This window comes from Myotis nattereri (genome assembly GCF_964212035.1).
Source record: "Myotis nattereri genome assembly, chromosome: 14".
NCBI classification, from domain to species: Eukaryota; Metazoa; Chordata; class Mammalia; order Chiroptera; family Vespertilionidae; genus Myotis; species Myotis nattereri.
Genome location: NC_138089.1, coordinates 59,647,212 through 59,659,821, shown reverse-complemented (window position 1 = coordinate 59,659,821; position 12,610 = coordinate 59,647,212). Strand labels below are relative to the sequence as shown.

At 66.0% G+C, this 12,610-nt stretch overlaps 1 protein-coding gene across 3 annotated transcripts in view; it reads right to left on the bottom strand.

Annotated features, from left to right (window-relative positions):
* CACNA2D2 (calcium voltage-gated channel auxiliary subunit alpha2delta 2) overlaps positions 1-12,610 on the bottom strand; it is a gene marked incomplete at its 5' end in the record, with an annotated part of 111,724 nt that overhangs the window by 79,789 nt on the left and 19,325 nt on the right. For all 3 annotated transcript variants that reach the window (XM_081106258.1, XM_081106257.1, XM_081106259.1), the window contains one exon: positions 12,461-12,542. In XM_081106258.1, coding sequence (XP_080962384.1) covers positions 12,461-12,542 — 82 coding nt within the window. The remainder of the gene's footprint in view (positions 1-12,460; positions 12,543-12,610) is intronic.

The following is a 12,610-nucleotide window of genomic DNA, read 5'->3' as shown; positions in this document are numbered from 1 at the left end:
GCGATGCTCACTTGGGAGGAAGCTGGGCGAGGGAGCAGGGAATCGCTGCACTATTTTGGCAACCTCTCCACGTCTAAAATTATTCCTAAATGAAGTTTTAAAAAAGTGCCATCATACACTCCTCAGAGAGCTTACAGGCTACAGCAACAAGGAAACAAGAGCAAGATGTTATTTTGAAAAGGCACCAAAAAGAGAGATCCCGCGAGTGAAAAATATGGCAACGGCATTGAGAACGCTCCCTATGAAACGGCACCGGGATGGGGACTCGGAAAGAGCAGAGAGAAGCAAGGAAAAGGGTCTCGAGGAAAGGCTGTAGGAAGAGACGAGGGCAGAGAAAAGGGAGGAAATAGTCGGAGAAAATCACTGAAGAAAGCTTCCCGGGCTGAAGTGCCCGCGGTGGGTAAGGCACGAAGAGGAACGGAGGCCTGGCAGCGGGGGACCTGAACCCTGGGCCCTGGGCGGGGTCCGAGTGAGTCTGGGCCTCCTCCCAGCGACTCCGGAAGCTGGAGGAGCGGGGCGCTGCCTTACACACCCCGAGGCAAGCGTGTCCACCCTGGACGTCCACGCCCACGGGGAATCTCCGCCAGGCGTGGGGAGAGGGAGGCTCTCGGAGACAGAGAGCTCAGAAGCCTGCCCCCCACATCCACCCCTCTTCTCAGCAGAGAGGGGACTCGGCCCAGGAGGGAGGTGGGGCGTCCCAGGCACAGGCCGAGCCCGGGCAGGCGGGGCGGACAGGCTGTCTCGTCGGCACAGGGGCCAGTCCGGAGGCTCCGGGTGAGACTGCCCTGGACGGCGAACTTGCCAGAACCCCAGGTAGGAGAGGAGGTCAGAGGAAAGGGTGGGGAGTTGGGGGCAGAATTAGCCAAGGTCACAGGAAACGCCGCCAGCGAACACCAGAGGGTTGTTCACCTGCAGGAAAAAAAAATGTAAAAACTGCCCCCCAAAGTGTGTGCCAGGGGTTACGCTTCTGCTGAGCACTGGCCTGGTCAGGACAAGGTCCACGGCGTGATGACCCCGGGGTGGGGGTGGGGGCGGGGAGAGCGATGGCTCTGTGCGTGGGGGAGGGGCTGAGAGCTCAGCCCGCCCCCTCCCCCTCCAGTAGATCCTGCTAAAACGGAGCAGTCGTGAAGTGGTGACATAAGTATGTCATTTCGAGATGTGGGCTCTGCGATTGGAAAGTGACAGCCTCTGGGGATGGGGGAGGGGGGGCTCCCGCGGGGAAACCACGACTCTATGCTGTGCGAGTGTGCGACGCCGATTTAAAAACCGGAGCATTAAAGTCCATTTAGACATGTCAGAAAAAAATATGAAAAGAAGGAAGGCGGGGGGGGGGGCGGGGAGAGAAAGGAAAGAGAAAGACGGAGACAGAGGCGCCGGGGACAGGGGGCTGACGCTTCGACTGGGTCTCTGGCTCCGAGACAGGCCCCCAGGGCAGCAGCTGGCACCGTGCCCTGTGCCAGGGCCACCACCGCTGTCTGTTCTCACTGCAGATGAAGACAGTCCGAGCTCTCACTTCCCCATCAGCTGAGCGCAGCCCACAGACCGGGCTCCTGAGACCAGACACTCGGCGCCGGTGACCCCTCGCTCCCACACCCACATTTCCCAAATGTTGGGCAATCAGAAAGCAGAACACCCGCCCGGGGGCAGTGGGGGGCAGTGCCAGGCAGGAGAAAGAGGCCCCAAGTCTTGTCGTGTAGCCATGGACGCACTCACTGCCTTCGCACCGACCTCTGGCTCAGCCTGTGCGGGTCAGGGGGCCCACCTGGCTCACACCCACAGGCAGCCAGGCCTGGGCAAGGACGGGGAGGGAGGGGGCGCCTGAGAAGTGGGGGGCTGGGTTCCCCTGGCAGGTCTTATGCCCCCCAGCAGGCCTTGAGTCTCAGCGGGGAGGGTGGAAAGCCAGGCGGGGCCCCTCTGTCACCGGGCCTTGCTCAGGCCGAGGAACCCTCATGCTCCTACGGGCCTCACCCCGGCTCCTGGGGACCCAAGAACTTCCTGGTGCCCCCGGGTGTGATGCTGCTCCCCACTTCACCCTGCTACACCCCGAGTTCACTGGGCACTCGCTGTAGAAGGAGCCCCAGGGTCCCCCGGGGCAGGTGATGGGTCACCCAGCCCCATGGGCGGACACGCCCTTTGCCAGCTCTGCCCAAGGTTTCTACGGAGGCTCTGTGTGTGCCAGCGCGGGCGGAGCATGCCCCTTGGGCAGTGGACGGGCTCCTGTCCTACCCTGGGTGCCAGCCTGAGGTGGGAGGCAAAGGCTCAACCTGATGGCCCTGCCCAAGGAGGGCGAGCACCCGGCCTCCTGGGAGCCCCCAGTCTGCTGTGGGGTGCAGCCACCGCCCTCACGAAGCTGTGGTCTGGTGGGGAGACAGTGGGTGAGCCCCGGTGGTGCTAGTCTGAGCTGGGAGGTGGGGGGGGCCCTCCCTGGTACACAGCAGTGGGTTTCCGAGGGGGGGGCCCTCCCTGGTACACAGCAGTGGGTTTCCGAGGGGGGGGCCCTCCCTGGTACACAGCAGTGGGTTTCCGAGGCCAGCCTCCTGAACCCCCACCCCCCGGCCTCCTGAGCAGCTCCTGCACCACTAGCAAGAGAGACAATTTACATAACGCACCGAGTGAATGCACCGAGCGTGAGAGCAATGGCGGCGGGGGAAGCGGGGTGCCCGTACCGGCTCCTGGGGAGGGACAATGCCTGCTCCCACTCCGCTGCCTCCCCCCTCGGACCCGGCCAGAGGCTGCCGGGAAGCAGCTGCCTTTAAGTGCCTGGCTGCTGCCAAGAGGGGCCCGGACGCACCACTCAGCCCTGGAGAGGGAGCAGCTCGGACAGGGCCCACGGGAGGAAACTGCCAAAGCTCTCGGGTTTTTAACACAAACCCCCCCAGCCCTGCTCCTGCAGCCGCACCTGCTGGCTGCCCTGCTGGCTGCCCTGCACCCGGAGCCTTCCCGGAGGAGGAGGCGCGGTCGGGCGGGCGGGAAGCCGGAAGCCGTAGCTGTGAGGCCCGGGGCCAGGTTGCAGCTGCCCGGGAGGCGGTAACGTTCAAACACAAAGGCAGCGAGGGGAGGGGAGGATACGTAAAAATTACTGGCACGGTAATTGCTTTTTATATAAATGTTCTTTTTAAAAGCTTTCCCCAGTGTGCAAGTCCCTCTTTAAAAAGAATAAACTCACGACGCACCAATTTATTCTGCGCCTATAGATGGAGCATAATGCAGGCTCCTCCGTCAACACCTGATGGAGAGACAAGCGGCTGCCACTTGACCCAGCTGCCGGTCTCCCGGCGCGAGGACAGGGGGCAGCGCGCCCCCTGTGAGACCCTGGGCCTCAGGGCAGCCCCACGGGGACCACGGTGCCCCCGGAGCGGCGTGCACCCGGAGAAATCAGAGCATGAAACGGTGGGGCCACAGGAGCGGGGAGCACGGCCGCCTCACTCTCTAGGGACAGGATGGGAGGCGTCCAGCCGGCCGGGGATGGGCCCTGGGCGGAGGACAGGCCTGCGGTGGTGAGTGGGAGTGGCCTGTGCTGGGCTGGAGGAAGCTCCCTGTCGACTCCAGCTCTGCTGTGCCCCAGCCCAGGGCCTGAAGGGCGGCTCCCCCCCAGGAGGCCCAGGTGCCCCTCCCCAGCCACAGCTCTGTCATCTGTGAAGTGGGGACAAGGCCTGCGCTCTCCACAGTGAGGTCACTCAGTCCGGCCCCCACCCCAGGGCACAGACACTCAGAGGTGTGAGGACACATCCACGCCCCCTGCAGGCCCCGGCTCACAGACCGGGCAGAGCGCCTGGCGATGTCTCCCACGCGTGGGGACAGGCACTGTGCCGTGTGCGGGAGCGGGAGCGCCTCACCTGCAGCTGCGATTTCTCAGCCTCGCTCATTAATCAGTTAAGTAGCTCGCGCCTGCTCCGGCGTCGGAGCTCCTGGCTCCAGCCTCCTCGCAGCCCCACCCTGGCCCGCAAGGGTGCCTGCACACACCTGCTCTCAGCACGGAGAGCTGCACTCAGCCGCATGCACATGCACGCACATGCAGGCCTGGCCACCCCCAGGCCTGTGGGATCACACGCTCACACACACACGCTCACACGCACACACACGCACACACACACGTCTGGTCACATATGCAGCACTTCACGCAGGCCCGACCTCTCCCTTCCACAGACCAGCAAGTGCTCACCTGCTCACGCCCCCACCTGCACACACACACTCACATGTTCTCTACATGTGCACACATACACACAGTCCCACGTGCAGCACCACACTTCTCTCCTCTCTCCCACACGTGGCCCCTGCAGGCCAGAGACTGTGCCCCCACGGAGTCACGGACCGAGAACCTGCCAGCTGCCTTCCTGGTCTGCCTGCCCGCGTGCAGGAGACTCCTGGGAGGCCTGGGCGTGGCACTGCCCAGCTGGTCATGGTCCCCCGACCCCGTCCGAAGGGGAGACTGGGTGGGGCCCACTAAGGGCTCCGGCAGCTCTTGCCTTCTATGTGTACCCGCAGGATGCAGAAGCGAAGGGAGTGGGAGCCTCGGACACCACTGGCCTCACCACTGAGCCGGAGGGCTTCCTGGAGGAGGGAGCTGGTTTCACACTGGGGTGAGAGGAGGGTGGCTAGTGGATGGTGAGGAGGAAGCTCAGAAACCTAATGGGGGGACGGACGGATGGCTGGGAGGCCCAGTGCTCCCCACTCCCTCCACCCAGGCCACACGCCTGGGCCAGGCCGTGGAGGCACTTTGGAAACAGCCCAACCTCCCTGGACCCAGGAGCCACCTGGCACCTCCTCTCCTGAGCCCCTCTCCATGGCCTCTGCACCCTCCACCCCTCACAAAGAGCGGCCGGAGCCTCCATGTGGGGCTGAGCCCAGCACACCCCATGCAGGCTCATCTCCCGGGCCAGCCAGCCGGCACCCAGGCTCCACCCTGGTGCACTGGGCCTGCCCCCCACGTGGGGCTGGACAGCCCCCAGGGTCCCCTGGACATCAGAGCCCTGCTCTCCCTCCTCAGCCCTCACTGACCGGTGACCAGCTGAGCGCCTCCTCCACGCCAGCCTGGTGGGCACATGATGCACACGTGTACACCGCGGGCACCTGTGGGCTGCACAGCCTCGCCGGTGAGGGCCCAGCCCCAACCCCGCATCCTGACCCAGGGGTATGAGAACCAAGGATGGGAGAGGAGGGCTGAGGAGGCCGCCCAGGGTCCGGGCTCTGCCTCGGTCTCCCCAGCACGAGCTGGCCAGCCTCCTGCAGAGGCAGCAGCCCGGGGGCTGAGAGCGAGGTGTGGGGGAGCGGAGGCTGGGGCTCCGTGATGGTCCCCACACACTGGCTCTCCGCTCACAGGGAGCGGGTGGAGGGAGCCAGGCTGCGCCTCCGCCTCCCGCCTGGTGGGTTGTGGTTGATGCTGCTCGCGGTGCCCCCGGGCCGGGCCGGCTGTGGTCTGTCAGAACCAATTACTTCCCCGACTCAGGAATCGCTCGGGGCTCCGCGAATCTCAGGCAAGTGTCTCCGTGGCGGCCACCAATCCGGGGAGGATGGGAGGAGGAGGGAGGAATGCAGACTGGGGCAGCCATCCCTGGGCCGCCACCCCCAGCCCCCATCTCGCACCCTGGATCATCCAGACCTGCCCCCCATCACTCTCAGAGGTGGATGCAGGGGCCGGGGGAGGGGGAGGGGAGCGGACTGGCCCCTCCTCCACCACCTGTAAGTGTGGGGTCCCCTTCGAAGCTGACCACTAGCTGTGTGTTGGGGGAGGTCTTGCCTTAGGAAAGCCGACAAACCTCCCAGATTCCCAAACTGGAAGGCCTGGGTTGGGAGGGCCACTTCAGGGAATGGGCCAGCAGCAAAGCTGCGGGCTGTCGACAGAAACTTCCAGAGAGCAGTGCGGTCCGTCAGCCGGGGTTCCGCTCGCACCTGAGACTCTTTCTTAAACTGAGGGGCCTCCGTCCGAGACCCCGGTGCTGCCATCAGGGCCCATGGTCCTCAGCCCTGTCCTCGGCCACTCCACTAGCTGACCCAGTGCCAGGACCTGGGCCTGCCCAGAGGTGGAGGGTTTCCTGCCACCCCACTCCCCTGCCAGCCGCGCCCAGCCCTCCTCTGAGCCCCCTGGTTGGCTGATGTGAGAAACGGATCCCAGGCCGCTTCTGGGGTGTAGGGCTCCTCCCCCTCCCTCGTGCCTGCCCGCCCAGGGATGCCTGGGTTCCTGGCCCAAGAAGCTACCCGCCCTTCCCCGGCTCATGGCCCTGTTGCTTCAAGCCCCGATGGTCTCTAAGGTCCCGTCCCCGAAAGGTGTCCCGATCAGCAGGCGTTACCCCGATTCACGCGGAGAAACCTGATCCCACCGGAGGGAGGCTCTCAGGAAGCCCTCATGAATGGAAGCAACGCCCGAACAAAGGCGACCCAGAGGGATCCTTGCCCCCCAGCATGTGAGGACACCGCAGAAGAACCAGGAAGTGGCCTCCCTCCGACACCAGGTCTGTGGGTGCCTTGCCCTTGGACCTCCCAGTCCCTGGAGCACATGGTCCCTGTGGTTTATAAGCCACCCAGGCCGAGCCCGAGCCCGAGCAGACTGAGACGCCAGGGAGGAGGCACCCGATTTCCCAACTCCTGGGCTCGGACAAGCAAAGGGGACACCCTGGGCATCTGAGCTTCCCGAAGCTGTGACGAGCTCCCCAGAGGCCCCCCCACAGATGCAGGGTGCTGTCTGCCACCTCTCCCAGCCCCTGCTCTTCTGAGACCCTCACACCTCCTGTGAGAACAGGGGAGCTCGGACCCCCACTTCACAGACGGGAGCCAAGGCTCAGAAAGGCAGGCCACATGCCCCAGACGCCCCGGGTCCCCAGCACGGGAACCCAGCCCCGCCATCGCCGCCCACCACGGGCCACACCGTTCAGTGGCTGCCACGGGCACGGGCTCCGGGTTCAAATCCCGTTCTGCCCCTTCCCAGCTGGGGGCCTCGGGCAGCCCTGCCATCAGAGGCACAGACCTCTCTCCAGCTCTGAGCCCCGGTGCCCACCCTCTGCGCACTGACCTCCAAGTGGCCACAGTGGCCTCTTGGCACAAGTGGGCAGCCGACGGCCCCTCCCCCGTGTCGGTCACCACCAGACACGGGTCTGTTGATCCCATCCAGCGGTCCCCCACCCCAGACCTGCTCCCTCCACACCCACCTCCCCGGAACCGGGGTAGCAGCTCCTTGGTGAGGGGCCTCCCCGCAGGACGCCGGCGGCCTCCCCTGCCAGATTCGGAACCAGCAGGACGCACCACCCACTCGCACCTCTGGGACCTTCCTGTCGCTGCCTCTGCTGCCTGCTGTGCGCTGCTCTCACCAACACCCGACGCTGGGGAGCAGCCTGGGAAGGGCCAGGCAACGACGGCACCGTGCGGCTCACCCTCAGCAGCCCTGCAACGGGGCGGGGGGTCCAGGTGGCCGGTGCCATGGGAGGGGGCTGACATGGGAGGTGGCTGACATGAGCGGGGTGCCAGGGCCAGGCGTCTGGAGGCAGCGCTCCCCCACAATGACCTCCTGCACCCCCTCTCTGGGTGGGGAGTGGAGACCCAGCCAGTGCGCTGGCCCTGAGGCAGGAGCTCCTGCCACGGCTGAATCGGCTTTTAAAAACCTTCTCAGAAATGGAGTTTTCTCCTGCAGGCGACGGGAGCGCAGCGCGTGGGGGCGGCAGGCAGGCGGGCAACGACCCCCCCCCCATCTCCCCACGCGGTGATGGAGGGGCTGAGGCAGAGGGGCCGCTCCCAGGACGGGGCCTGGGGAGGAAGGCGGTGGGGAGCAGGCTGGGCTGGGGGACACAGAGGGGGTCCGGGCAAGGCTGCGGCCGGCTCCTGTGTATCTGCCTGTTGTATCCAATTCTGCTCACGTGGCGGCCTCACCGCGTCTCCGACGCCCTCTCAGGAGCCCCCTCGGCCCGTGCATCCCCGCTGGGTGCTGAGCAGGAGGACCATATGGAGGGAATAATAAGACAATTAACTTTCCATTAAAGAATAATATATGTGGGTTTTTAGGGAGGCGAGCAGCAGCAATCCCTACCCAGCAGCATATTTCACAGCCGCACCCCCACCGCTGCCGCCCGACAGCGCACATCGCGAGATGGTCTTCGCCAGGAGAGCGAGGGCACCGCTGGGTCTCGCTGGGAGGTGGCGGGCAGCGGGGGCTGCAGGAGGAGCAGGCACACGCCCCGAGGACAGCAGAGGCTTCTGGGAGCTTTGGGGAGGGGGGATTGTGACGGGTGGGGGTGAGAGGGGGAGTGGGGGGCTCCCTCACCCCCACCTGCCTCTGAGCATCAGCTGGGACCATGCTGGGCCTGTGTGAGGGTCTGCCGGGCCCAGGAGCTGCAGGCCTGTCTGCTGGGGCGCAGGGGAACCACAGCGTCTGATGGAACCAGCTGTGGGGTCTGGGGTCGCCCGGCTTCCCTTTCCTGACCCTTCAGGGCTACTTCTGCCCCCTGCACCTCCCCCACCCCTGCTTCCTGCCCCTTCTTCTGCCCCAGTCCTGGGCCCTGATGGGGTTCGGAGCTTCCCTGGCCAGCACTCTCAGACCCTGCTAACTCCGCCTGAGAGGCCCAGGGGCCGAGACAGGACCCTCCCCAAATGGGACGGGGTGTTAACCGCAGCCTGGGCCAGCTCCCCTGAGCGGGTGCGTGAGTGCGTACCTGCTCCAGGAGTTGGTGGCACCAGCGCGGGTGGGGGAGGGAGGTTGGTCTCTAAGAAACCCACACGGGGGCCCATCCAGCCTCTCTGAGCCCTGCAGCAAAGGGGGCCCTCGACGCAGCCAGATTCTGGTCCTCGCCCAGAGCCAGCTCCAGATGTGGCGCGTTGCAAATATTAATTACACATTCCCAGGGAGCACTGAGCAGACTGCGCGGGATGGCCGGAGGCAGGCAAGATGGGCGGGGACGGTGGCGCCAGCACAGGCTCCGAAGTACCATCTCTGGTACCCAAAGGAGTGGGGGTGCAGGCACCCATCGGTCTGAACCCCCGGGACTGTCCAGAGGAGCACACAGTGGGGAGGGGTCCTGCTCTCTGTGGACATAGCTCAGCAGTCCAGGGGGCCTCCTCCAGGCAGGCCCCGGGCCTGCACCTCTGCCCTGAGACTCTGCCCAGCCCCACCACTACTCAGGACGGGCCTGGCGGGGCTCCAGGAGGGACTGGCTGGTGGAGACAGTTGGCCAGGACCTTGGGTTCCCCATTTGTATGTCAGGACCACGGGCTACGGCTTCATGCGGGCTGAGGTGGTCAGAGAGATGGGCAGGGCTCTCCGCCATTTCTACCCCGACCAGTAGACCAGGTACGGGGGAGTTATGTCGCCTGAGAAAGAGCCTCGTAGATCCAGGCTTGGCTTGAGCCTTCCAGAGGGTGACCTGTGGTCCCCAGACGTGGCCATCCCAGCTCTCTGCTCCCAGCCCCCTCTTCCCAGCGGCCTTCCCTCCCCTCTGACCCCCATCCCCAATAGAGGCTCTTCTATTCTACAGAGTTGTCCCCCTTCTCCCCTGGACACCCGGTCAGAAGGGGGTGGTTTCCTGGCTATACCCGTCGGAGGGAGGGACGTGGGCTTCAGAGTGGGGAGACTGGCCGGTTCCGCCTCCTCCCCCCTGCACCCCCAGGCACCTGATGAATTATTCATCATGATCAGCCTCATTATGTAAATGAGCTCAGAGCCCAAGCATATGCTCTCTGCTCTCCCCCCCAGGATGGGGACAATATGGTGCTGATGGGGGCGGGCAGAGAAGCGGCTTGGGAGGCCGCGCTCAGCCTCCAGGGGCCGTGGGCAGGGCAGGCTGCAGCGGGCGCCACGCTTTGTGACCTGCTCCTGGGCAGCGTCGGACAGGGCCGGGAGCTGAGGCTGGGTACCTGGGGGCATGGCTCATCGTGCCTGGCCATGAGCACGGGGGAGGGATGCCACCCAAGCTCCAGGCCACAGCAGGAGCTCCTACTATGTGCTGGCCCTGGGGTTAGAGGAGGAAGTGTGACCGGGGTCTTCACAGACAGACCCCCACTCCGCCCCAAACTGCCGTGCTTTCCAACTTGGAAATGGGCCACAGTCGGCACCAGTCACACCCGCCCCGGGGCTGTGGTGAGGGTGGGAGGAGGAAAGTGCCCAGGCGAGGGAAACGCTCCCAAATGCCACCGTCGGCAGTTTGGTGCTCTTGCAGCTGCCACCGCTGAGGGCCCGGCCGCTGGGGGTGGGGCCCTCGAAGGCTGGGACAGGAGGGAAGACAGCCCGTTAGGGGAAGAAGGCCAAGGTGCCCGGACTCCAGGCTCACCCAGCTGCAGCGTGCTTGAGGCAGCTCAGAATCAGCTCAGGGAGGCCTGGGCGGGGCGGCCCAGGGGGAGAGCTGGTGCCAGGGTCCGCGGGCTCTGCAGCAAGCCTCCTGTGGACCCATCGGAGCCGGGCACGGGCTGGGCACAACCCTCACCGGCACAGGGAGGAGAGCCCTGGAGGCTCAGTCTGGGTGCGGGTGCAGGGCGGCCCTTTCCTTCTGGAACTTTTCACCTGCTCCCTGCCGCCCACCCCGCCGGGTGCCCCGTGCCAAGCAGCAGCCCCGGAACTGTCAGCGGGAAGTAAGAGGCTGAGGAAGCAGGTGAGAAAAACTGGAGCAGGACAGAGGCGCTGGAGAGCTGGCAGCGTCGGCAGGAGAGGGCTGCCAGGAGGAGCCGGAGCGCCAGGTCAGCACTTCCCTGCCTGCTGCCAGGCGGGCCACGGCCACGGCCACACCCGCATGGCCCCGGCTCCAGCCCAGCGCCCACTGCCCCAGGCCCACCCTTCTGAGAGGGAGGCACTGCCAGAAGAGCCCCTGGAACAGGAGTCGGAAGCCCCGCCCCATGCCAGCCCTGCCCCTCTGGGGCTGCGGGACTTGGACTGTGTGAGGGGGAGGGGCGGGGGGGGGATGTGCTCATTGATGGAAGTACCTAGAACGGCCGAACCGCCATCGGAAAGAAACAACCGGCCCGGGAGTGAAGATGACCCACGAGGGAGTCTGACTCCTGACAACGGGGTGTCCGCCTGCCCCTGCTGTTCTCCTCCCGTCATCCCCCAGCGAGAACCCCAGCCCCGCCAGGGACCAGAAACCGGCGGCTCAGTGGTCCAGACAGAACCGAATCCCGGGCAGGAAACCTGTAGGTCCCTTTCTCGGCGGCCAACTCTCCTAGCACCGTCCTGAAGGTGCCCGAGACATCTCCTCACGCGGGACACGTCCCAGGTCCGGCAGGAACCTGGACAGGGCGTGGCCACCTCCAGGGGACTCCGTTTCCTCCCGAACCCAGTGCTGCACGTGGCAGTGCCCGGCCGCCCCCGGCGAGGGCCGCGCTGCTCCTGAGCACAGACCGGCTTCCGCCGGAGCAGCTTCTGCGCCTCGGAGAGCTCGGCGGCCTCCGCGCGCGGCTGAGTCACTGGGAGTTCGCGGGAGAGTGGGCTGGGGTTACGGCAACCGGGGAAGGGGGTTCAGGGAGGCTGGGCCCTGGGGGGAGAACAGCCAGCCAACGGGTGGCTCCGACCTCCGGACCTGGAGCCCCTCCCTGCCCATGTGAGCATCTCGTGAGACACCCCGATGAGCACCATCCTGTACAGGGGTCCTCCGTCCACGGCCGCGTCTGCCCCCCGTTTCCCGGCACCTGCTATGCGCTCAGTGCGGGAGACGACCAGGAACAACCCCCCGGCAGCTGCCCCACGGAGGTCCCACCTTCTGGCCTTGGCCCTGACCGAGAGGGCCGACAGGACACAGTGGAGAACCTCCTCACCGAGCCGGGCCTGGGCTCCGAGTAGCTCCCTTGACGCCGCTGTCCGCGGGGGGACCACCGGCAGGAGGTGCCGGTCAATGCCCTGCTCGCACCTCCCGGCCCAGCCCCGGCCCCGCCTGGCGCCCGGCTCCCTGGGCCTCTGCGTACCCCATAAAAAGCGACGGCTCAGGAGACTGACAGCGACACATTTGCCGCCTTCTGGGGGTGACGGATGGCCGGCTCTTCACATCCCCACTGCAAACATTAACATAATCTCCAGGATGGATGTGGTCGCCCGGTCCAATCAATCACCCTCCCGCCCCCTGATCCTCATCTCACCGAGCTCTCAACTCGGCCTGCCCAGCAGCGCCTTGGGCGGGCGGCACCGGCTGCCCCACTCACCCGGACGGTCCCTCCGGCTTACGTGCCGACTGCCTCCGCGGGCCCCTCCAGGGCCGGGACTCCCGCCCCAGAGGCTGCCTCACACACCAGCCGCACCCACCCGACCACCTGCAAGCCTGGCACAGCGCCGACGGGGGCCACTTGGCACAGCGACCACGCGAAGGGCAGGCCGAGACCGGAAGGAGTCCCTGTTTTTCTAGTGACGCCCCCACCTGCCCTCGAGGGTCAGCCATGCATGTTTCACCACCCGGGTCCTCAACAAGGCCCGCCAAACCGTCCCCGCTCCTCATCTCGGGAGTCCCCCCCCCATTCCCATGTGGAAGAGGGTCCAAGGAGGGGGAGCCGGCGGCAGGCTTACCTCCCGGAGCTGCTGGGCGCCCCCGAAGATGCGCATCACGCCGTCGATCTCCTGCTCCAGGCGCCGCGCCCAGTGCTGCACCCTGCGTGCAGAGAGGAGAGAGGGTCAGGGGGGCCGCCTGGTGCCTGGGACCGCCCAGCCCGGCACCCG